This window comes from Dysidea avara, chromosome 9, assembly GCF_963678975.1.
Source record: "Dysidea avara chromosome 9, odDysAvar1.4, whole genome shotgun sequence".
Taxonomy (NCBI): domain Eukaryota; kingdom Metazoa; phylum Porifera; class Demospongiae; order Dictyoceratida; family Dysideidae; genus Dysidea; species Dysidea avara.
Window position 1 is genome coordinate 7,939,106 of NC_089280.1, and position 25,535 is coordinate 7,964,640.

Sequence of the window (25,535 nt, forward strand, 5' to 3'; positions counted from 1 at the left end):
AAGGAATACAGTATGTTCTATTAATGTAATGGAACAGAACTTTGTACGTATTTGGGTTTCTTATTTGAACACACTCATTTCACTGAATGCTTTTGTACTGAAGTGGCATACAGGCACTACTGTAGGTACTGTATTATGTATGCATTTACAAGCAATATATGCAATATGATATTGCACTTATGTGGCCTTAAAAAACAGAGATGGTTTCAGCAAACCACAATACACTATGCAGTGACAAATATAACTAATTTTAAGTGTCCGGACATGTCAGACCACTGAATAGAATGGCCGGAAATGCAATTTGTTGTCAGGGGTATATAGAGTTTATAGACTGTGTGACTTCATACAAGAGGCATGCAACAAGGTTCGCACACCAATCTAGGGGGTCTGAGGGCATCCCCCCCCAGGAAATTTTTTTAAAATAGACCCTTTGAAATTGAATCTGTGAGTAATTTCAGCCATCTATCAGAAATTAAACTATCAATATATTATGTACATTTTTAATTTCTATACACTAACCAAATTAACCATTTTTATAGAACTTTGCGTGGGCGAGATCAAAGGAAAAAGTGTACTTTAAATATCATAAAGTACACTCTCAGCCGGCCAACTGCTTCATCGACCACAAAGAGTGCTTTATTGCACCCCAAAGAGTGCTTTATTCGTTCAATAAAGCACTCTTTGCAGTGCAATAAAGCACTCTTTGTGGGCAATACAGCACAGTTGCCCACGTGCCTTAGTGTAGGCTAATAGCCTACGGGGCTCGCGCCAGTACGACTAATCACCCAAGCCGGTGAAGGCTGATAGCCTCGCCGCGCTGAGTAATCAATCACCCCAGCCAATACGAGTGCCACCACTGGATTGCTTTTATAGACATACCTAAATGCTTCGATGATGGGTGGGAGAAGGTAACGTTGCTGTTACGTTTGTTAATGTAAACGGACAAGTCCTGGAGATATCACGGAAATACTTCACCATGTGACTCACAATAGAATTGATTGTGGGTTGCGAGCAAAACCTGCCAAAAGACGCGATGAATGTCTACTATGCCAAACTATGGTGAAATACGCGTGAGTTACTTTGTTAAACTAGTTTGTGTGCGTTCAGGCTGCTAATAGTTCGTGCAACGCTTGTTAGTTACGAGTCCTAGTGTATGGTGAAGCTACACGACTAGAAAGTTCCATAAATCATTTAAAGCATAGCCTTGCTCGTGCTATATGAAAAATAAAGTACTCGGCCGCGCGCCTCATACTTTATTTTTCATATAGCACTCGCGGCTATGCTTTAACATATACTTAAAATAACAATCATCATCATTAGGCTGTAGCTGCATACATGAACAAATTGCTATAGTTTGTTAGTAAATTTATTATTGTACATTATCAATATGCTGAGAAGTACAAATGATGATAAGCGTAAGATAGATCATAAGTGGGTATTGGAAAATGTCCTTGGATTAAATAATATAAAATAACAAAATAGATTTAATTTTGTATTCTGAATCATAAATGGCAAACTAATAGTGGGCCATTTATGATTCAATGAATACAAATATTAACCAAAAATTACATTTTTGATCAATTTTTGTATTCAGGTTATATTAATTTATTAATTTAGAATTAGTATAAAGAACAACAGATGGAGACTAGAGATAAAGAATAATCTAAAATTAAGCAAAATTAAATTGTGCAAATTAAATAGAAATTTAATATGCGATATAAGTTTTTGCAATTAATATTTTGGATAGAAGCGAGACATTGTAAAGTTGGAAGTTATTTGGGATGAAGGAGTCTTTTAGAATATTAAAAAAAGAAATCATCTTAGTATAAAGGGGGTTTTGGAACTCTACTGCTTCTTCAACCTCATCCTGAAGAGTGGCAATCACAACACCCTTAGCCTCTAAAGGAAGTCTAAAATGTGAAGCAAGGTAGTCCACAGATTCTTTGACCTCACATAAGGATTTGTCATTATCATCATCATCAGACAGACTGGCATCTTCACAGTCTGGGTTGGTTGTAGCACTACTAGCTGCTTTGTCCATGAAGATCTTGCAAAGCATCTTGCTTTAACTTTACTTGAACAACATCAATGAAATTTCATAGCTCCTCAGAACAGCACAAGAAAACCATGGCTGAGCTTTGCATGGTGTAAGCGAGGGCAAATACAGCACGCCACAATTGCTCGTTTCCTCTCAATGCTAAGTGATATAGATCACACAAGAATGCAAAAAAAGTTTGATGTTTGCTACCTTATGGCCAAAGAGGGTATCGCCTTTGAGAAACTTGTTTCACTGTGCGAGCTAGAATTGCGCCATGGAGTTGAACTGGGCCATGCTTACAGAACTACACCATCAGCAAAGCTATTTACACACTACATTGCACAAATCCAGTGCCAGCAGTTACTCTGTGGCAATCATTTTTATAGTTTTTAATGTTTTATAGTTTTTAATGGATGGCAGCACTGATGAAGCTAACATTGAACAGGAGCTGGTAGTTATTCTTACCTGTATGAAAGATGATGCTGCTGAAGAGATGAAGTTGTCCACAAATTTTTTTTTAGTTTAGCATCTCCTGAGAAAGCAAATGCAGGTGGGCTTGTGAAGTACCTTTCTTGGTCCTTGCAACCACTAGGAATAACAGATATTCTAGAAGAGAACACTGTAATTGCTTAAGGAAAGCCAGTCTTGGTAGGTGGAGGGACTGTTGGAGCCTCTGTGAATGTTGCAGAACATAATGGAATGAAAGGCATCATAATGAATTCCCATCCATGGCTACTGTGGTCATGATGTTATGCCCATCGCCTTGAGCTGGCTTCCAAGAATGCTCTTACTAGCAATCTTTTTAACAGTATTGATGAGATGCTGCCATGTCTGTTCTACCTTTATGGAAAGTCACTGAAGAAGACAAGGGTACTAGAAGAAATTGTGAAGGATTTATGAGAGGTGTACAAGTTTCCTAAAGGTGGAAACAAGCCAGTTCGGTCACAGGGGTCAAGGTGGATCAACCACAAATGCAAGGCACTTCAGCGTGTAGTTGACCGTTACGGGCATACATCAGCCACTTCATCATACTTAGTGAGGATCATTCTGTTAAGGCAGATGAGAGGGCTTGTATCAAGGGGTCTTTAAAGACATGCACTAAGTATAGTACCATCATTGAGTATGTAGACATCCTTAAGTCTCCTTCACTCCTAAGCATGGCAATGCAGGCCAGTGAGCTAGATGTTGTCCTTGGAATTAAGAATATGTTGAAGTCTACCACAGCACTGAAAACCTTGGCAAAGAAAGACTCATTTGAGTGGCCCACTGTTTAGCATCTGTTGCACAAGATTGAGGATGAAGGAGGGAAGAAGTCTTATCAAGGAGCTGCCAACATGTTGCTTGTTTGCTGGTTGTCTGATCCATTTATCCACACTCTTGAATAATTCTTCATCAAGCAAATCTTGCTCTGGTACTCCCTGCAGGTTGAACAATACAGACATGCGACAAGATTCTTGTCTGTTTTGTGTATCTCACATTTTAGCCACAATAGTGATTGGTGCTCACTGTTGTATTTCTGCTGCCACTTTTCGAAGGTTGAAACAGATATTTGCCGCTTGTTCTTCTTTGTACTGGCTATAAAACTGTCAGAACTCAAGATCTACTGCAATGTCTACTCACTAGGGTGCTTTTGACCGGCCATCTTGACTAACTGTAGTAAAATATGTTATAAACCACTTTAGTATGGGTGTTCAAAGGTGCCGCTCAGCGTTTAACTCGCATATTGCCTGGGCAAAATCATGGGAAAGCGGTTTGCCAATGACTTTGATACCCAGCCAGTTCAAAGAAACAATGCACTTTGACTCGTTATATTGAGCGACATAGAGCTTTGTATTGTGGGACTCATTTTTGTAGTGGTTGCTAAGCTGAGTATATTTGCTAAGTTAAACTAGTTGGTTGTTCCTAAAGGCTCAAAATAATTGTTTGGGCGACCGTGGATGCGTATCAGCCTTTGAACAGACCACGGAACAGCAAAGCTACTACTGCTACGTTGAAATAGGTTAGTGACTTACAGTCCTAAGTATTTAACTTAATATAGTACAAAAATGACAACAATATAAACTCCATCCCACAATCGCAAGTTTTCTAACATTGCGTGTTGAAGCATGGTAATGTATTAATGACATTTTAACGTATGGATAATGTTCTGATGGCTATTACCCCACACTATTAAAACCACGATCGATCTTCAGATGCTACTGTATAAAACAAACGGGATGAGTTCTCGTTAGTTCTTTCACCTATTAGGTGAGTGCGCCCCAAGTGATATATATCACTTATACCACGGCTGCTTGGTATTTGCTGATATATATATATATATATATATATATATATATATATATGTGTAGTAGTTGTAACATGGGCACGAGTGATTTGCCTGAAATATACACACGAGCACGAGGGCGCAGCCCGAGTGCGAGTGTGTATATTTCAGGCAAATCACAAGTGCCCATGTTACAACTAATATATTCCACTTGGGTGAATCACCTGCAAGTGTACATGGAAACTGCTGGAACACTTTGCGAGTGTATTTATATGGGACCATGTGACTTTCGATTGTGGATAATGTCGTAAGAGCAACGACAAGGCACTGCTGAGAGGCCGAACGTAAGTGTATCGTCACGAGCATGCAGATCGCTTCGATTGTGGGTACGCAATTAAACACAGGAAGCCCAAATACGAGCTGAACAGCTCATAATGAAGCTTAAGTGCACTATAAAGTACTTGCTATACTAGCCATGAATAAAAATATGTTTACAGCGCTATAATGCCCTAGCCAATTAAGCGCCACGCCCAGTCACTACGCGTGTGTGACATCGCGCCAGGTGTCAAAACAGCAATGTAAAGACGATTCAACTACACTAAAGTACTTACTTTACTAGCCATGAATAAACTAAAGTAGTGAATACTATTAACACTAATGGCCATATCAATTAAGCGCTACACCCAGTGTCTGTGGGACATTCCCACGTGACTATTGAATGTAACATGTTTAATATAAACTAACCTGTGACCTTCTTCGTTCAGTAAAACAATGAACTATCTTCTTCCCCAAGTCCATGATCTATGCCTTGGCTCACTTTACAAAAACTAAAACCCACTATTGATCCTGTGAAGTGTCGCTATATTAAAGGAGAGGAGATCACACAGTTTCATCAAAGAAATCAAATGATTTCTGAGAATGCTTGGAATGCATTAATGAGAATAGGAGGTAGTATATACAAGTTATATCACTCCTAGGAGGGATATAACTTGTATATACTACCTCCTATTCTTGTTACTGCATTCCTGAGCAGTGCTATTATACCACTTATACACCTTCTCTTCCCTTTGAAGTGAGGTGTGAAAGTGGCATATATATATATATATACACCCGCAGCCCTCTGGCTGTGCCCTCGGGCTTTGGGTGTATATATCAGCAAATCCCTCACAGCCATGGTATAACTATTATCAGTCACGTGACACTTAATGTCCGGTGTCCGACTGTTATATTTGTCACTGCTATGCCATGTTAACCTTCCTCTACAGTACATATCCTCCAAACAAAATTGTGTCCCCCAAAATGCTGCCACCAAAATCATAATTAAAAAAAAAATTAAAACATGGGAATAGAGATTGCTGAAAAAAGTAAAGAAACAGGAGTCAAACAAGCCAGCATGTTAAACACAGAGATCTCTATTTGGACACAAAAAATGGATATAAAATCAGGAAAAAACAGTAGTTTCTCCATATATAAGGGGCAGATAGGCACTGAGAATGCTTCTGTATAAATGTTTATTTGAGTCCTTAATAGAGATCTCTCTGTGTTTAACATGCTGGCATTTTGTTTCTTTACTTTTTCAGCAATCTCTATTCCCATATTTTAATTTTTAACAAAATTATTTCGCACTAGTTTATTTACTTTTTATAATCCATTTATGGATGATAAGAAGAGGTACTGGTGGTGCTTGATATTACACAGTACTAAACATGCATATCAAGTTAGTCATCATGTACAGTACTGTAGTTGTCAAGTAGTCAGCTAGTATTATCAGAGTTAGCAAACACAGGTATATTGTATACTTTGTATAATATACGGCTGGGGATGGATAAAACCCAGACCAGACTGGACCAAATTTCAACTATTCGAGTAAGCTGATTCACACAATAAGCTAACATTAAACACTACTCACCTTGTAGCAACTCTGCCAAGAATGCTATTGTGAAGGGGCTAGCCTTTAGGCTTTAATGGAATCTGCACGAAATAATGTCCACTCTTTTAATCAATGTAGCTATGCTACATTGCTTTTAAATACATTTCACTACACAGCCGCTACAAAACTAAGTGTTCTTCCTGCTATTCTTGCATATAACGAACTCTCTAACATTATTGACTGCTCGAATTTTTAAGAATTGTATAGTATTGACAATCTAATGGTAGTCTTTTGAATTAAAAGGTGCTTATGCGTAGCTAACCTTACTCCTCTCCCTTAGTCATTCCATCACCATAGTTTATTCCAAAGTGAACCACAGCGCTACCTTCAGCTTGTCAATACAATTACAGTACTAGCTACACGATTCTAATAAATTCGAGCAGTCAATCATGTCAGGGTGTTCATATATGCAAGAATAGCAGGGAGAACACTTAGTTTTGTAGCGATTGGAAAAGCAATGCATAGTTACATAGAGTGGATATTGCTTCCTGCGGATTCCACTAAAGGCTATCCCCTTCGCAATAGCATTCTTGGCAGAGTTGCCACAAGGTGAGTAGTGTATAATGTTAGTTGTGTGAATCAGCTTACTCAAATAGTTGAAATTTGGTCCGGGTTGTATCCATTCTCTATACAGCTTGACACATCCAGTGTACAGCATGCTGTGGTCAGCAATAGTATGGCTTCCAATCTATTCATGTTAACACATTCATTTAGAAACCTTATATCATTATCTATGTTTAACCACAGCATATTAAGTTCATACCAGAGCAACAATGTTGTTGTGTACCACTGTGTACTTGACTTATTGTGATCACATACAGTAACTGCACAAGTGTGCATGTGTATATGATAAGCCAGATACTTATTAACACAATTAACACGTTCGTTACCCTTGCAGAGACTAAATCAGAAGATCAATGGCAAAGTGAACCTACAAGAAGCAAATTTGCTTGAGAATGAGTGTTATCATTGCAATATGCATTTAAAAATAGGTCATGGATGTGAAGAAAGACATAGGAAGGACAGTTAAGTAGTTTTCATCCCCAAAAAGAAATCACATTTTGCTCTAGCTCTGTGGACCTATACTCCTTCCAAATGAACTTCTAAGGCTTCCTTTGTGGTTGGGGGTGCTTCCTAAGGTAGTGTTTAGGTGTGTGTTCTATTAGGATTTTGGCAAAAAACATAGGCAATCTCTATTATAAACCACTACCGTGGTTCATGATAGAATATGCATGACAAAAAGTGGAGTTTTAGCATTTCTAACGTTTAATCTGCTGTGAAAATCCTTTAAGAAGAACAAGTACACAAATTTTTTTTGGAATTTTTAACTAGAGTAGGGACCATAGATAAAAAGTACTGAAACAAGTTGGAGTAGTCCATGATATTAAATCACAGTAAAACAATAAGGAGTATTATATCCCTACTGTGCTCAAGATACCAAATCGGAAATGCACAGTAGGGATTAGGGCCCAAATGAACTTGGATTGTCAGGGTTCGAACATTCATCAACTAAAGTTCACGAATCTTTCGAACTTTTAAATGGAGCTGGTTCCTGTTACAAATTATATATCACAGCATGTTAAATGTTAAATGCATGTCTCAAAAGTTTGTAACACACAAATGCAGTTGTACTGACTCAACAGTTTTACTGAGAAAACTTGAAATTGAATACGACAAGTAAAAATGCTTGTGGTTACTAGGTTTTACTACTGCTATACAGTTGAGACAAGTGACTGGCACCACATAGAAACCTAAAAACTCATAGAGGCATGGCCTGTGACCACCACTAAACCATCAACACAACTTAATTAAATGCCAAATACCATATGTCTAGCTTCCCCCACATCATTATGGAACACAGCAAGATGGATAGCGTATCACTATCTAATTAGTACCGTATAGCGGGTTATTTTCGAAACAGAAATTTTCGTACAAGAAGCAAAATCTGAATTTCGAAACATTTTAATTTCGAAGAGTGCATATTTCGAAGTCCGGATGGATTTCAAATAAACGGAAAATCGTGTCATAAATTATGAAGATGCGTGAATGTTTGCCGAAAACTGACTTACTGATGGAATAATCCCCATTCCTGTGCACTGGAGAGAAGACTGAGGGAGTCTCGGGTGGAGTGAACTCACTGGCACAATCACGCTCGATCATAGCTAGCTCATAGTATCCTAATCACCATAGATTGTAGAGCAGACGGCATCAATGCCCATTCTGGATCACCTGTTTTCTGGTTATTGGTACAGTAATGATACAGTTTACCCATTATCATCAGCAATACTGAGCTAAAACTCGAGGAATACACGAACGAATCACCAAAAGTTAGACGGTTGCTTTCACTTGTGGGAATTTATTTCCGAAAAACAACCGGACGTGAGAATTTATTTTCGAAGAGAAGAGCCTCTTCGAAATATCCGAAAATAAAAACCTTTCGAAAATTACCAGCTATACGGTAGTTATAGTTCGAACTGTTCAACCCACATTCAAATGTTCGTTCATTCGAACAAACCTTCGAATTCACCTAAGTTCGTTTGGGCCCTAGTAGGGATATAACACTTTTTATTGTTTTACTGTGATTTAATATCATGGACTACTCCAACTTGTTTAGTACCTTTTATCGATGTGCTATGGTCCCTACTCTAGTTGAAAATTCTAATTTTTGTGTACTTGTTTGTTGATTTTTTTTGTTGTAAATAATTATGACTGGTGAACCCACGCATACCACATCTGAAATGGCGCCACTCGCCCCAGCTATATTAATTATCGTCTGAAAAGAAATGATATAATGGCCTAGTGTCGATTAACTAGCTACACTAACTAAACTATAGTAACTAACTATGGTAGAGCTACACTACATTACTTAACTAAAATCCAAGTCATCCTCAGAAGAGAGGGTGTACTGCCGGAGAATCATCTTGGCATCTGAAAAGTGAAGTATTCATTACGCTTCGTTGTCAGCTATGTTCAGACCGTTACACAGCATTTTGAATCAATAATTGTTCGAAAAGCAGCTCTGCGCAATCCCCACATACCGAAAGAAATGGTGCCGTGCACCCCAGTTATATTGATTATCGTCTGGCTGAAAAGTGAAGTATCCATTACGCTTTGTTATTGGCTATGTTCAACCCAATACACAGCAGTATGAATCAAGAACTGTTTGAAAAGCCCCTCCGCTAACAAAATAGCTACTATGAAAAATACGGATGATTTCCGTTACGAAGGGAAGCCATCACATGCTACCGCCAAATCGACAATTTTCGCCATCAGCAAAGATGAATGGGACACAAAGGAGGACATTGGTAAGTCCAGGAAGAATGTATTGTACATACTGCGGTATGCCAAAAGGCACCTCTCGGGCTGAAGCAACATCGAGCAGTGAAAAAATTAAGCTCGTAGCCTTAGCTGTTATTGACTTACGGTTGTCTGAAGGCATCAGTCAGTCAGTCAGTAGAAAATTTCAATATATAAAATTTTTTTAAATTCCATAGCAACTTTTTGAAAGCATTTCAGGTCGATCTGAAAGCTTGTTTGGGCTTAGTTTTACCTAACCAATACTGCTTGATCATCGTCAGGGGAAGTTAAGGCTGTCTTTTGGGTGATGTTATTTTGTGGGCCACGCCTACTCCTTTGTGATCCCTACTATACAGTACTATCGTACTATATGATAAACAATACAAATAAATAATACAAGCTCGATAAAAAAGTATATTAGTTGATTACCAGGATACCATGGAAGATACTGGGATGGAAAATGCCATACTGCCCAGAGGCTAAGTTAGTCTTGCATACCCAGACTCTTTTCTTCCCTTTTGTGTGGGGGCGGGGAAAGAAAAGGGTCTGGTGAATAGTGTTGGGTAGTATACCTTCCATAAAAAGTATCACGGTATCAAGACACACGGTAGTGTGTCGTGCGGCCCAAGAAGCCGGCGCGCAACCCCGTGAGTATATTGACAGGAAGAAAGAAAACGCAATTTTCGCACCTCCGTAGCTCTGTGCTGCCTTGATGAAACAAGACAAATTTTGCTGTGTAGCTTCCCTCCACCTTCAGCACTCCACATTCCAAATTTGAGCGAAATCGCTTCAGGCATTCCTGAGATATGCGACTTCAAAAATTGGCTTAGTTTCTTCGTTTTTTTCTTCTTCTTCTTATTTTTCTTCCTCTTTTCGCACACTTACAAAAACTGCTATAAAACGCGAACGCGTTATCCGATTGCCTTGAAATTTGGCACACAGAAGGGGGGTATAAAGGCGCATCTCGGTACCAAGTTTGGCTGGAATACCATAAACAGGCAAAGAGTTATGAGCGATTATGCACGAAAAATAACACCAATATGTTGTCACGCCTACAGGGTAAACCGCGTATGGGAAGAAGCTGAAAATCGGTGGGTGAATAGGTTAACTATTGAACCTCAAACCTTTTGTGGTTTGAAAGAAATCGAGCTAAAAACCAGGAAGATACAGCGAAAAAATCAACAGTGTGTAACAATTATGCAATCGAGATTAGCTAATTTATTATTATTATTATTATGCTTGCCACGCCTACCAGATAAACCACTTGGGGTAATGCTTTGAAAATCGCTGTACAGATGGAGTTATCATCTTAGAAAGGCTCTTCAATGGTGTAGAAGAATCAGACTTAAAGCCACGGAGTTATAACATGAAATCCAACTTGGTGTAGCAAGTGCGAGATCGAGATACTCTAATAGAGCAGTCATCCTAATAGAGCAGTCACCCTGAACAGAATTCAAGAGATCAGTTAGAAATAAGTAACCTGTATAGAGATCAGCTACAAACAAATCACCCTGTAGAGAGTTCAGCTACAAACAATTCACCCTGTTCAGACATCAGTTAGAAGAAGTTTTCTTGTAGAGAGTTCAGTTACAAACAAATCACCCTGTTGAAAGATCAGCTAGAAGATGTCACCTTGTAGATAGTTCAGTTACAAAGAAACCACCATGTAGAGAATTCAGCTACAAACTGTGACCCTGTAGATACATCAGCTAGAAGAAGTTACCTTGTAGAGAGTTCAGCTACAAAGAAACCATTCTGTAAAGAGCTCAGCTGCAAACAAATCACCTATACAGAATTCAGCTACAAACAAATCACCCTGTAGAGAGATCAGCTAGAAGAAGTTACCTTGTAGATAGTTCAGCTACAAACAAATCATCCTGTAGAGAGATCAGCTAGAAGAAGTTACCTTGTAGATAGTTCAGCTACAAACAATTCACCCTGTACAGAGCTCAGTTAAAAGAGGTTTCCTTGTAGAAAGTTCAGCTACAAACAAATCACCCTGTAGAGAGATAAGTAAGAAGAAGTTACCTTGTAGATCGTTCAGCTACAAACAATTCACCCTGTAAAGAGATCAGCTAGAAGAAGTTACCTTGCAGAGAGTTCAGCTACAAAGAAACCATCATATAGAGAATTCAGCTGCAAACAAATCATGTATAGAGAGTTCAGCTACAAACAAATCTCCCTGTAGAGAGATCAGCTAGAAGAAGTTTCCTTGTAGAGAGTTCTGCTACAAACAAATCACCCTGTAGAAAGATCAGCTAGAAGAAATCACCTTGTAGAGAGCTCAGCTTCAAAGAAACAATCATGTGAGAGTTCAGGTACAAACAAATTGTCCTGTAGAGAGATCAGCTAGAAGAAGTTACCTTGTAGAGAGTTCAGCTAAAAAGAAACCATCATGTAGAGAGTTCAGCTGCAAACAAATCACCCTGTAGAAAGATCAGCTATAGAAGAAATCACCTTGTAGAGAGTTCAGCTACAAAGAATATATCATGTAGAGAGTTCAACTACAAACAAATCACCCTGTAGAAAGATCAGCTATAGAAGAAATCACCTTGTAGAGAGTTCAGCTACAAAGAAACCATCATGTAGAGAGTTCAGGTACAAACAAATCACCCTGTAGAAAGATCAGCTATAGAAGAAATCACCTTGTAGAGAGTTCAGCTACAAAGAATATATCATGTAGAGAGTTCAACTACAAACAAATCACCCTGTAGAAAGATCAGCTATAGAAGAAATCACCTTGTAGAGAGTTCAGCTAAAAAGAAACCATCATGTAGATAGTTCAGGTACAAACAAATCACCCTGTAGAAAGATCAGCTATAGAAGAAATCTCCTTGTAGAGAGTTCAGCTACAAAGAATATATCATGTAGAGAGTTCAACTACAAACAAATCACCCTGTAGAAAGATCAGCTATAGAAGAAATCACCTTGTAGAGAGTTCAGCTACAAAGAAACCATCATGTAGAGAGTTCAGCTACAAACAAATCGGCCTGTAGAGAGATCAGCTAGAAGAAATTACCTTGTAGAGAGTTCAGCTACAAAGAAACCATCATGTAGAGAGTTCAGCTGCAAACAAATCACCTGTAGAGAGTTAAGCTACAAACAAATCTCCCTGTAGAGAGATCAGCTAGAAGAAGTCACCTTGCAGGGAGTTCAGTTACAAAGAAATAAACCATGTAGAGAGTTCAGCTGCAAACAAATCACCTGTAGAGAGTTCAGCTAGAAACAAGTCACCCTGTAGAGAGATCAGCTAGAAACAAGTCACCTTGTAGAGAGTTCAGCTAGAAGAAGTCACACTGTAGAGCTACAAAGAAACTACCATGTAGAGTTCAGCTGCAAACAAATCACCCTGTAGAGAACTCAGCTACAAACAAATCGCCCTGTAGAAAGATTAGCTAGAAGAAGTTACCTTATAGGGAGTTCAGCTATGAACAGATCACCCTGTAGAGAGTTCAGCTACAAACAAATCACCCTGTAGAGAGTTAAGTTACAAAGAAACCACCATGTAGAGAGTTCAGCTGCAAAAAAAATCAATCACTCTGTAGAGAGTTCAGCTAGAAGTCACCTTGTAGAGAGTTAAGCTGCAAATAAATAACCCTGTAGAGAGTTCAGCTAGAAACAAGTCACCCTGTAGAGAGATCAGCTAGAAACAAGTCACCTTGTAGAGAGTTCAGCTAGAAGAAGTCACACTGTAGAGCTACAAAGAAACTACCATGTAGAGTTCAGCTGCAAACAAATCACCCTGTAGAGAACTCAGCTACAAACAAATCGCCCTGTAGAAAGATCAGCTAGAAGAAGTTACCTTATAGGGAGTTCAGCTATGAACAGATCACCCTGTAGAGAGTTCAGCTACAAAGAAACCACCATGTAGAGAGTTCAGCTGCAAACAAATCACCTGTAGAGAGTTCAGCTAGAAACAAGTCACCCTGTAGAGAGATCAGCTAAAAACAAGTCACCCTGTAGAGAGTTCAGCTAGAAGAAGTCACATTGTAGAGAGTTCAGCTACAAAGAAACTACCACGTAGAGAGTTCAGCTGCAAACAAATCATCCTGTAGAAAGTTCAGCTAGAAGAAGTCACCTTTTAGAGACTTCAGCTACAAAGCAACCACCATGTAAAGAGTTCAGCTGCAAAAAACTCAACCACCTTGTAGAAAGATCGGCTAGAAGAAGTTACCTTGTAGAGAGTTCAGCTACAAAGAAACCACCATGTAGAGAGTTCAGCTGCGAACAAATCACCTGTAGAGAGTTCAGCTAGAAACAAGTCACCCTGTAGAGAGTTCAGCTAGAAGAAGTCACATTGTAGAGAGTTCAGCTACAATGAAACTCCCATGTAGAGAGTTCAGCTGCAAACAAATCACCCTGTAGAGAACTCAGCTACAAACAAATATGCAGTGTAAAAAGATCAGCTAGAAGAAGTTACCTTGTAGAGAGTTCAGCTACAACGAAACCACCATGTAGAGAGTTCAGCTACAAACAAATCACCTGTAGAGAGTTCAGCTAGAAACAAGTCACCCTGTAGAGAGATCAGCTAGAAACAAGTCACCTTGTAGAGAGTTCAGCTAGAAGAAGTCACATTGTAGAGAGTTCAGCTACAAACAAATCACCCAGTAGAAAGTTCAGCTATGAACAGATTACCCTGTTGAGAGTTCAGTTAGAAACAAAGAATCCTGTAGAGAGATCACCTAGAAGTATCGCCTTGTAGAGAATTCAGCTACAAACAAATCACCTGTAGAGAGTTCAGCTACAAACAAATCACCCTGTAGAGAGATCAGCTAGAAGAAGTTACCTTGTAGGGATTTCAGCTACAAACAAATCACCCTGTAGAGAGTTCAGCTACAAAGAAACCATTCTGTAAAGAGCTCAGCTGCAAACAAATCACTTGTACAGAATTCAGCTACAAACAAATCACCCTGTAGAGAGATCAGCTAGAAGAAATTACCTTGTAGATAGTTCAGTTACAAACAAATCACCCTGTAGAAAGATCAGTTAGAAGAAGTTACCTTGGAGAAAGTTCAGCTACAAAGAAACCATTTTGTAAAGAGCTCAGCTGCAAACAAATCACCTGTACAGAATTCAACTACGAACAAATCTCCCTGTAGAGAGATCAGCTAGAAGAAATTACCTTGTAGAGAGTTCAGCTACAAAGAAACCACCATGTAGAGAGTTCAGCTGCAAAGAAATCACCCTGTAGAAAATTCTGCCAGAAACAAATTGCCCTGTAGAAAGATCAGTTAGAAGAAGTTACCTTTTAGAGAGTTCAGCTACAAAGAAACCATTCTGTAAAGAACTCAGCTGCAAACAAATCACCTATACAAAATTCAGCTACAAACACATCACCCTGTAGAGAGATCAGCTAGAAGAAGTTACCTTGTAGATCGTTCAGCTACAAACAATTCACCCTGTAGAGAGAGCAATTAGAAGAAGTCACCTTGTAGAGTGTTCAGTTACAAAGAAACCACCATGGAGATTTCTGTAATCAATATAATTTATGTGACCGGATTTGCGAAAAGGGGTCTTCCACACACATCCAATTCCGTAAACGTTGGAGACCATAACTCAGTGTTCAAGTAACATATTAACCTGAAAATTGCACCATGTATTCAGCTATAGTGGTGCTCACCACTGCCCAAATATCAAGGCAATAGCTCTTTCCAATCTGAAGTTATCAATTGTCAAAGTTGGCAAATTGGATGTGTGTGGAAGACCCCTTTTCGCAAATGCGGTCAAATATGTATTATACAGTATATATAATTTGTACATTTACTGATAAAATATTTAAAGTACATCTACTTCATCTTTTCTTCTTCCTGTAGTAAAGAAAAAAAAATGTGGGTTAAAAAAGTCCCAAAGCTGGTATACAAATACAAAAAGAAATGAAATCTAATCCAAAACAGCCAAGCTGTAAAAAAAGTGTGCGGCCCTCAGAAAGGCTATGGTGAAAAAAAATGTGAAATCCAAGGTGGCGGCCAAGAAATGGCTGTGATGGTAGGTTAATGGTAAAAATTTTAATAATGACAATTTAGGTAAATTTTGTGAAGCGGCACAAAAATTCACCTGAATTGTCTTTATTAAAATTTTTACCATTAACCTACCATCACAGCCATTTCTTGGCCGCCACCTTGGATTTCACATCTTTTTTCACCATAGCCTTTCTGAGGGCCGCACACTTTTTTTACAGCTTGGCTGTTTTGGATTAGATTACTAAATATCACGGTATTACTAAATATCACAGTATTCATGGTAAAGCCATTAGTATTAAAGTAACTGCCATTTACCTCAACAAAAGCACCAAATACCCATGGTAGCGTTCAGCAAACCTCAGGTACAAATTACCACAAACAAACTTGTTTACATAGTTTGGTTAGCTGACTACATCAACACCTGCCTACATACATTGTCACATGTCTGGTTACCAAGCCAACAGAGAGGCCATAGTGCCCAGACAGTATGGCGGTATTAAAAAAAACAGGCAGTATCAAAATTAGTATGACTTAAATATCACAGATTACTAACAATACTGGTATATCGCCCAGCTCTACTGGTGAACATAGTATAGCATCGTCGTTGGCCTATCCCAAGATTGTAGGGATTCTACTGCGCAGCTTCCAGATTGCTGAAAGGCACGAATGACGTGATTTTCTAATATTTGCATCATTTGTGCACTAAGCAACAATCCAGAGGCTACACGGTAGAATCCCCCATGGTCTCGGGATAGCCCAACGATGATGCTATACTATGTTCACCAGGCCCTTTTCTTCCCCCCCCCCACACACACACACACACACACACACACATACAAAATAAAGAAAAGCACCTGGCTATGTGAGACTAAGGCTAAGTGGTGTTTACTGTGTCAAATAGCCAACATTTTATGCCACAAGTCAATTCACATCTGGCAAGTGCCTTTGGTTGAGTATTCAAGTAACCACACTACTGCATGTAGAAAAAGGCCCATACAATGAAGCCTTACCTTTCTGGGAAGTTACGTAATATAATACTGTACACAGATTTCATATGTGGCATGAAGTCTTTTTGGCTTGACATATATATGTACATATTTAGCTCATGTGGGTACACATTTCAAAGAAATGAGACATGGGAGTGCAAGTGGGCATGGCTGGCTGCAGGAACCCACTTGGTATTAAAAACCTTTAACACTTAACCTATGCATTTTACGCATATACAATAAATCACATGAATAAATGCACATACCCTGATTATGATTCCAGCTTTGGCTATATCTACAAAACATAAAAGTTCATGAACAAGTCACAGTGATATATTTGTTCATGCTTGCAAAACAAATAACACGTGCGATATCATAACACTGAAATGGTACATAATACATATGTATGTACTTTAATGCAATGAACTCAACTGCGTGCTCACAATAGGGGCAGCTGATTGTAAAATTTTGCATTACTACAGTACATTGCATAAGCAAACTCTGCTTCCAATCACGTGCTACTTCTATAATACAGTATGGTAGTACAGTGGGACCTCGATTATCTGAATCTCGATTATCTAAACCCTTGATTATCCGAACAGTATAAGCGACTACTCTATTAGAGTATTCCGCCATTAGGTGAACGTTCTATTAGAGTAAGTGTATGTTCTATTAGAGTAGTTGACTGTATATAGTATATAAATAAATGGGCTTCATTTATCCGAACAAATTCACTTATCTGAACACTTTTATGATTGAACTGGCACACAGGTGTTCGGATAATGGAGGTCCTCCTGCACTGTACATTAGTGATCATGGAAGTTTGGGTTTTCTTGCCAAAAACATCACCCAAAACCATACTTCTCTGGCACCTTTGGCAATATTGGTTAGGTATAACCATGCCCATGCAAAAGTGCCTTCAGTATGACCAGGAACGCATTGAATCCTATGGACAAGGGAGCATGTAACCCCGTAAACAGCGAAATTCTAACATAAGTGCCGTGTGCTACAAAAAGTAATTTTATAAAAGATGTATGCTCGAGTAGGTCACATTACCAACATTACTGAATGAAGCAATGGAAACGAAGTCAAATGGCACAACGGAAGAATAGTAGCACAGACATAACAGGGTAGCCTTTCTGTATTTACAAATGTACAAGTGATGTGAAATTACTTACAGTAACTTGATCATTGTAAAGTTATCCTTTGACTTGCCAGCTGCCTATCAAAGCCAGCTTGGCTGCCTTCACAGAATGCAATGCAGTGGCGCTTCATTCTGCACATTGCTGTTGAACGTAAGGATGATGTAACCAATGATATACATAGTAACTCTGGACGCCATGTTTGAATTTTGCCCATTAATTGGCAGTGTATGGAGTTACATGTTCCCTAGGATTCGATGCGCTCCTGGTACGACCCTAAATGGATTGCTATAATTTTTTTAATTTTCAATGGAAATTTTTTACTGAATAACTGCCTGCCTGCCTGCCTGCCCAATGCCCTCATACAAGTGTAACTTGATAATGACTAAGGCTACAGGCTTGATGCTTCACTGTTTGACATCACTTTTCCCCGACAAGTGCCTTTTGGCATACCACAGTACTTACAATGCACGTATCATGGACTTACCTTTGTCCTCCTTTGTATCCTACGTATTTTTATTTTTTTGGCTTACATCTCAAGGTGTTGATTTGCAGCAGCATGATGGCTTCTCTATGTTTGTAAATGGGAATCGTCTGTATTTTCCGTAGTGACTGGGTTGATTGCAGAGGCACTGCTCCGACTATTGCACTGTTATGCAATGTGTTGAAAGTGAAGTGCATGGCCACTTCACTTTCGACACACGCACACACACACACACGCACACACACACACACACACACACACACACACACACCCACGCTCACACCCACACACATGCATGCACACACACACGCACACAAACAAACAAACACACACACACAGCCACACACGCTCACGCACGCACGCACACACACACGCTCACGCACGCACACACCCACACACATGCATGCACACACACACACACACACACACACACACACACACACACACACACACACACACACACACACACACACACAAACACACACATAGACTAACAAAACAGAACAATCAATAAGGTACCAATGCAAGCATTGATAGGTCAATAGACATCAGAAAAACATGTATAAATGGCAGTAGCCACATATAGAAAACACAGTGAGTCTAGATCTGTGACATACCAGTTTTCGTTGGTAATGTTAATCCCTTCCCTTGCAACACTTTCTGGCACTCCTTTATGTCAGAAGTTAAGTAATCAGAGGGAATTTCACATTGACAAATAGAGCACCTATCAATTTACAAGTATGCATGATACAGGTGCAATTGCAATTTGGTTATATAAAATGTATTCTGGTGCATGTCCATACAATATACAAAGATGTATTGTATGTATGACATTTAAAATGACAAATACTATCCACTAAAAAAGTATAATGATTTTAAATTAATTGTACACTAGTATTATCCAAACACCATTGTTCCTAGAGTTTGAAAAGACAGTATGTCAAGGAAAACTCAACAATTTTACAGTAAGTTTGATTAGAGCCAGGATCTTAAAAAGTAGGGAAACAAGGGAGGTCCCCTACACCTGCAGATATACTAATGAACATTTAATCCCTACTTCACTCTACACCTGTGTCTGAAGTAGGGATTAATCTTCAGATGTAGGTGACCTCCCTTGTTTCAACAGATTTTTTCTATGCTGTCTAATCAACTTAAATTTATACGTCTTTGTAACACTAAACAGTGAGTGGCCATTATGCTTCATTTTCAGCTATGTTCAGCCCGTTACACAGCATTACAAATGAAGAACACTATAAGAGCATCTTTGCAATCAATATTAAAAAACTAAATTCCTGTTACAAACATAGGGAAGCCATCACACGCTACCGCAAATTGACACCTTGAGCTGTCAGTGAAGGGACGGACACAAAGGAAAACAAAAGCAAGTCCATTATAGGTGCATTGTATGCACTACGGCATGCCAAAAGGCACCTATCAGGTTGAAGTGACATTGAACAGTGAAAACTCAAGCCATAGCCATAGCTGTTACTGACTTGCGCTTGTTTGAAGGCATCAGTCAGCCAATCAGTCAGTAGAAAACTCTGCTGAATAACAAAATCAAATTTCATAGCAACTTATGTAAAAATTTTCAGGTCATACTGATTCAGAAGGCACTTTTGGGTTTGGTTAATACCTCACCAACACTGCCAAGGTACCATGAAGGTGTTGTGAGGCTGATCTCTTTTTAGTGAGAAAGTGCAAACCTTTATGATCCCTAATATACAGTACTACCATACTGTACGATGAAGCACATTCATGTACAGTAAGTCAGTTACCCTAGTATAGGGTGGGTGATGTACATACTGGTATGACAGTAACAAGGCAATATTATAGCTGGCAACACTATAAATGGTTATACAGCTGCAACTACACACTTACACATGTTAACAATGCCACATTGTATTTGTCAATCAGTATTTCAGTCTCCTTGTACTAGCAAACAAGCCTAACCCATGTGAGGCATGTGTACTGGATGCTACACTATGTGATTGTGGGATAAAAATTCTGGCCTCACCTTAGTAAGCTTTAATAAATTATTTGCTAGCTATATAGACTACATAGGAACTATGCCTCCTTTCAAATTTTATATGCACTCCATGGCATCTCTATAAGGTAGGCTGGTTATTCCAAACTTCTTGCAGTTGTGGTAGCTAGTAAACAAAGTTCGCGCATGCAAATATAATGTGTAAACTGTTTTGAGTGTATTTACTATAGTTCATTTCAATACCATGATATTTGCAATAATCGTGATAAGCTCCACAATAAGTGTGGGAGGGAATTTTCAATATCACCCAACCCCACCCTAGTAGAACACCCTCCACTTACTAAACACAGCAGCAACAAAATGCTTTAATCTAACAGTCTTCGGATAATTGCAGTACAGAAGACCAATAAAAAGTAACACAGCACAACAACATATTAACATACCAAACTGCCAGAGATGGCATCTTTACATATATAGGATATCTATTATGATGCTTGGCTGCATGACCTGGTACATGACTCTCACACCGCTGAAAAGATTTTAATTTACACATACATTAACTACTACAGACTTCACTCACATACCATGGAGCCACATCTCAAGCAGACATATAAATTTGTATCAGAAAAGCAGTGGACCACTTCATCAGACCCACTGATTTTATCCTGTTAAGGTACAGTAGTGTATAATAGCAAGGGTTTATAATATAAAGAGGAAGGACTCTTGATAATAGACATACAAAAATTCACTTGAAATGAACAAATACACAAATCAAATAAAATGATTACAGTACATTCACAACAAGTTTACAATCAATCAACAGCCCGTTTAAAAACTTGTATGTAAGGTACACAAGATTTAATGCAATGTTACACTTGAATACAAGTATGCTGGAACGCTGGACAAGTTCAACTCAATAATTTTGTTGAACACTTAAGCTGTATGCATATCAAGTACTTGATCAAACTCGTCTGAACACTCAATAGGCTACAATAAAACTCGAGCAGGTACATAAATCACTGAACCTACGTATATGCGTATGTAATAGGACGGATGGCTAGTATGGTATTTGGGATTAATGGTGCGAGCATTGTAAACAGGAAGGAGTAAATAGTGCGAGGTAAAGCTGAGCACTATTTCCTTCCTGTTTACAATGCGACAACTATTCTGAATACCACAGCCATCCATCCTATTGCAAATTAATCCGACAACCATAGCAACTGTTACTAGGCAACAGAAATTCAAAAAATAATCACTGCAAAAGACCAATCACACTTAGCAACCGTTGCTATGGTCTCAAATGACGTTTACCTTAGCAACGGTTCAATGGTTACTTAGCAACCATTGCTAAACAACCATATTGTTGCTATGCCATGGGGGCATATATCACTATGGTAACACTAGCTGTCAAGTTGGACATTTACTTTGCATTGCATTGCAGACACTAACACTGGCTATCTTGCCCAGTAAACACACACAATAATCCAATGCATGAAATAGGTAATCACGTGATCGAAACTGAAATCCAAGCAAATTACTTTCATTTCTGAAAAGAAACTTTGCAGTACGCTCCCTTTTAAAATAACTATATTTGTGATTGATTGTTTGATTTTGCTGGTCAGTTTCTGGTGGCAGGACGATCTGCATATCTTTTTGGCAACAAACAAAATGTTTCTTCCTCTGGAGCACAGGAAAAGCAGAGCAGCAACTGTGGCATGGGTCAGTAATGACCAGTACTAGGTAAAGTACCTGCATGCGGAGTATGGTTAAAAATTGAAGCTTGTTAGCTATCTGGCTGAGCCATCTATATGCTGAAATTTGGCAATAAAATAAAAAGAAGTTTGGCAGTTGTGCAAACTCAGTGGGTTTTTGCTAGACGGTCACATATTATACATTACATCCATCAACACATGCACTTCAAAGAGACATCAAAACTGAAGTGGTGAGGATGTACATGCACTTATAGACAATGACTTTAAATAGAGTGAATGTTTAACAAACACATGGCTGTTTAGAAGTAAAACACCAATAACCTGTGACACAATATTTATTAGAAGAATGCAAATTAACACTACTTTCTAACACAACAAACAAGCTTACTGTCCCATGGCAACACAGTGTTTGACTGGCTTGAAATCGCTTGCGAATAGTAGCAATGCCAACATTGAAAGTAAGGTGTGAGCAATTCTTTGCAACTGTATTTAGTATAATTACAGTACTACATACGTAACTTAATAAGTAAATCCTACTCTCACTTAAGTTAAGTGTAACTGCAGAGCTTGACTGAATATCTACAGAACTGCTTTGAATTTCAGAAACCTTGTCTAATGGTTTTGGATCGTGTATGGTATCAGTGGTACTGTCCCATGCAACCATCACTGGTGCACCTGATTTACCTGTAACAAAATGTGCATACATACACGTGTACATACACCACATAAACATCACAAAATTGCTTACTTGCTTAAGATCATACTACAAATATTACAACCTCCTGTGCTGACAGCCACAATTACCAGTATACGTATAACATAATAATGGGTTGCAACAAACAGTTAAGTTTACAGAAGAATTATGATCACCATATATGCATCTGGTTACCTTACACAGTTGGACAATTCGATATACATACGCAGTGCATTTGAACTAACAAGCACACCAAAGAGGATTACATTATCTTATGTACATACGAATGGAAAAGATAATAACTAAAGCTAGAAGCAGTCTGTGCACAATTTGACCTTGACATCAGATAAATATACAGTTTATTATTTAATTCCATATTCCTGAAAAGTGTGAAATATAATTCTTTAGGTTAAACTACATATATTACCTACAGGCCAAACGTACATGTACATGCTTGACGTTCAAGTTCCAATTTCTTCACTTGTTCTATCAATGCATCATTTGTTGTTATAGCATCCTGCAAGTTGGATGCTGCATCAGATGTTTCCTCTTCTAATCCATTTACTTTGACACTTAGCCTTTTGTTTTCATCTTCTAAAAACGCCACTCTTCTTTCCTATACAAAGTATAAATTATATGCATTTATTGTGAGCTACACAGTACAATGCATCAGTCAGTACCAATGCTGAATAATAGAACCAATTTTATGTTCAACATAATGATGCTGTATGTGGCTGTTCAATTCGACAAATTGCTCAATAAGACTAGTATATCAAAAATTATTAATTTAAAAATGAAGTAGGGATCTAAGAAATAAAAAGTAGTGGAACAAGATGGCATTACAGCATAGCTCAGTGCTACATTGGCATGTTATAACAATGATTTTGTTCAATTCGAAAATAGGGATTATCCCATCAAGCTATGCTGTAATACCATCATTCATCTCTACTTTTATTACTTGGATGCCTATTTCATTTTTAATTTTTTGATATACTAGTTTGTTTGGTTTTCTTTGTTATAGCATGCAGCTACGTACATGTGTGACTGTTCTATTAGCGTGACTGCTGTATTAGAATATCTTGAGTCAGTCTTTCTTATGTACCAGGGTGTGTGTCACTATTTCATTGTGCTAGCATACAGATAAGCCAATAATAATCAGGTGTGTCATCATGATAGATTAAGAGGTATGGTCTCGGTGCTCAATTGTTATTGATCAACCAGATCGCATTAATTAATTAATAGACATGGCATTGAACCTACAGTGAAATCTAGAGTGTAAGTGCTTTAATAAGTTTGTGGCATCTAAATATGCTGTTCAAGGACTGTGTTGATAGGAAAAATTAACACCTCAATAAGTTTTACTGCATGAAGAAGGAAGACTAGCCTGATTGAAGATAAAAGGAAAGACCAAGGCACAGAGGGCACACACTTGTCAGATTCCTAAAAGGCACATCCCACTGGTGAGTTTATTATTGCAGCGTAAAATGGTGGCCGTGTACTGTTTTATTCTATATTCTATATCTGGCTGCCTATTATTGTTTTTAATGCTGTATTTGATGTAATATTATTCCGTAAAGGCAATTATCATTACGTAGGATGTGTATAGGATGAATTTAAAGGTGGAATTTTAGGCGGCAAGCGTCATTTTTGAGGGGTCTCTACTTAAACAGTACTACCGTACTGTTTGATAGTTTGTGAAATTCCTGTCGTGATATGTGTATAAGGTTCCAGAATTTTAGATTGCTTAATAACAGAATAAAGGATTGAATCCTATAATTACATATATGCAAACTTATATATAACACATAGTTGTCCATTATAATCATATTCAATAATTCATATACCGCGGCTTTGCTTACTAGATCGCTCTTTTCTTTCAACAACTTTTCAACATAACTATTGGCATTTGCAATGACAGTATCTCTCTCAGTAACTGCATGAAGATACTTCTTTTTCGCTTGTTCTTCAGCTTCATTAATACATCGTTGCTTAAAGGCAGTAACTTCAGTTGTAGCAACTAATGTATACCCAAGTGGGATTTCAAGCTGTGCCATTCACATCTGCAAAAAGAAGGATGCACGTGTATACAGTACCAAACCCTGTACCAAACAGTGTAGTGCAGACTAACTGGGAGGGTTACAGACTGGACTTACAAGTTGTTACAACAAAGACCATAGTACCACTGTAAACATTTTCAAAACATACACATGATTATGTACCTAAACACTTTAGTATTAATACTGAAGCTGTACAAATCATATAAACTGAAAACCTATGAATGCCACTGGGCTGGATAGAGTAGTCACTTTTACCTGTAGTATACATTTAACACTACAGATTATAGAAGCTTGGAAGATACCCTCACATCAATGGCATTAGCTTTTACCACTATTGAATTACTGAGATCCAGTCTTAGCGGTAAACCCAGTCCATAAGTCTGCCAGCCTGCAAAATATACTAGACCACATATAGTGCATACTGAAGTACAAGTTGGCTAAGCACTGTAGAACATAGGGATGGAATGGATAACAATTTTACTATCTGGGTATCCTGAGCAAAAATCTTTCCGCATATCCTACAAACAGTGACATCATCACTTGCTACTAAAATGATATTTATTTTAAGTACTTTAGAATAGTAATAAACATAACATTCATATGAAAATCAAGTTTGTACTAATGTTACAATTGTGGAAGTTTTGTATCAAGGAAATTGCTGACCCGCTGACCGAGATGTGAACCAGATTAATTAAAAGTGAGGCATGCACCAAGAGCTACAATTTTGAGTGCAGGTAAAACTAAGCAGGTTAGGTCTATAATTAACTCAGTATGCTTGGTTCCACGTAAGTTTGCAAATAGCAAGATATGTTTTCTGCAAGTGGGTGGGGCTTTCTGCATGTCTAATACACTGTAATTACAAACAGTATGACACATTCCCAATATAAAAGTGGGCAAGGCTCACAAAAGAAAGTGGTCTGCCAAAAGACTAGACTATATCTCATACAACAGCAATTGATTAGTGGGCATAGCTCCATAAATGTAAACC

The 25,535-nt window shown here is 38.3% G+C and overlaps 1 protein-coding gene across 2 annotated transcripts in view; it reads right to left on the bottom strand.

The window, feature by feature from the left end:
- The window catches only part of LOC136265696 (ubiquitin carboxyl-terminal hydrolase 2-like), a 55,049-nt gene that overhangs the window by 27,376 nt on the left and 2,138 nt on the right, over positions 1-25,535 (bottom strand). For both annotated transcript variants that reach the window (XR_010705689.1, XM_066060589.1), the window contains exons 2-9: positions 24,350-24,550; positions 22,935-23,106; positions 22,340-22,480; positions 22,185-22,279; positions 20,669-20,749; positions 20,528-20,613; positions 18,718-18,824; positions 16,741-16,769 (exon numbers count right to left, since the gene is read on the bottom strand). Coding sequence is in view for 1 of the 2 variants with exons in the window: in XM_066060589.1 (XP_065916661.1) it covers positions 16,741-16,769; positions 18,718-18,824; positions 20,528-20,613; positions 20,669-20,749; positions 22,185-22,279; positions 22,340-22,480; positions 22,935-23,106; positions 24,350-24,544 (906 nt within the window). In the remaining variant the exon portion in view is untranslated. The remainder of the gene's footprint in view (positions 1-16,740; positions 16,770-18,717; positions 18,825-20,527; positions 20,614-20,668; positions 20,750-22,184; positions 22,280-22,339; positions 22,481-22,934; positions 23,107-24,349; positions 24,551-25,535) is intronic.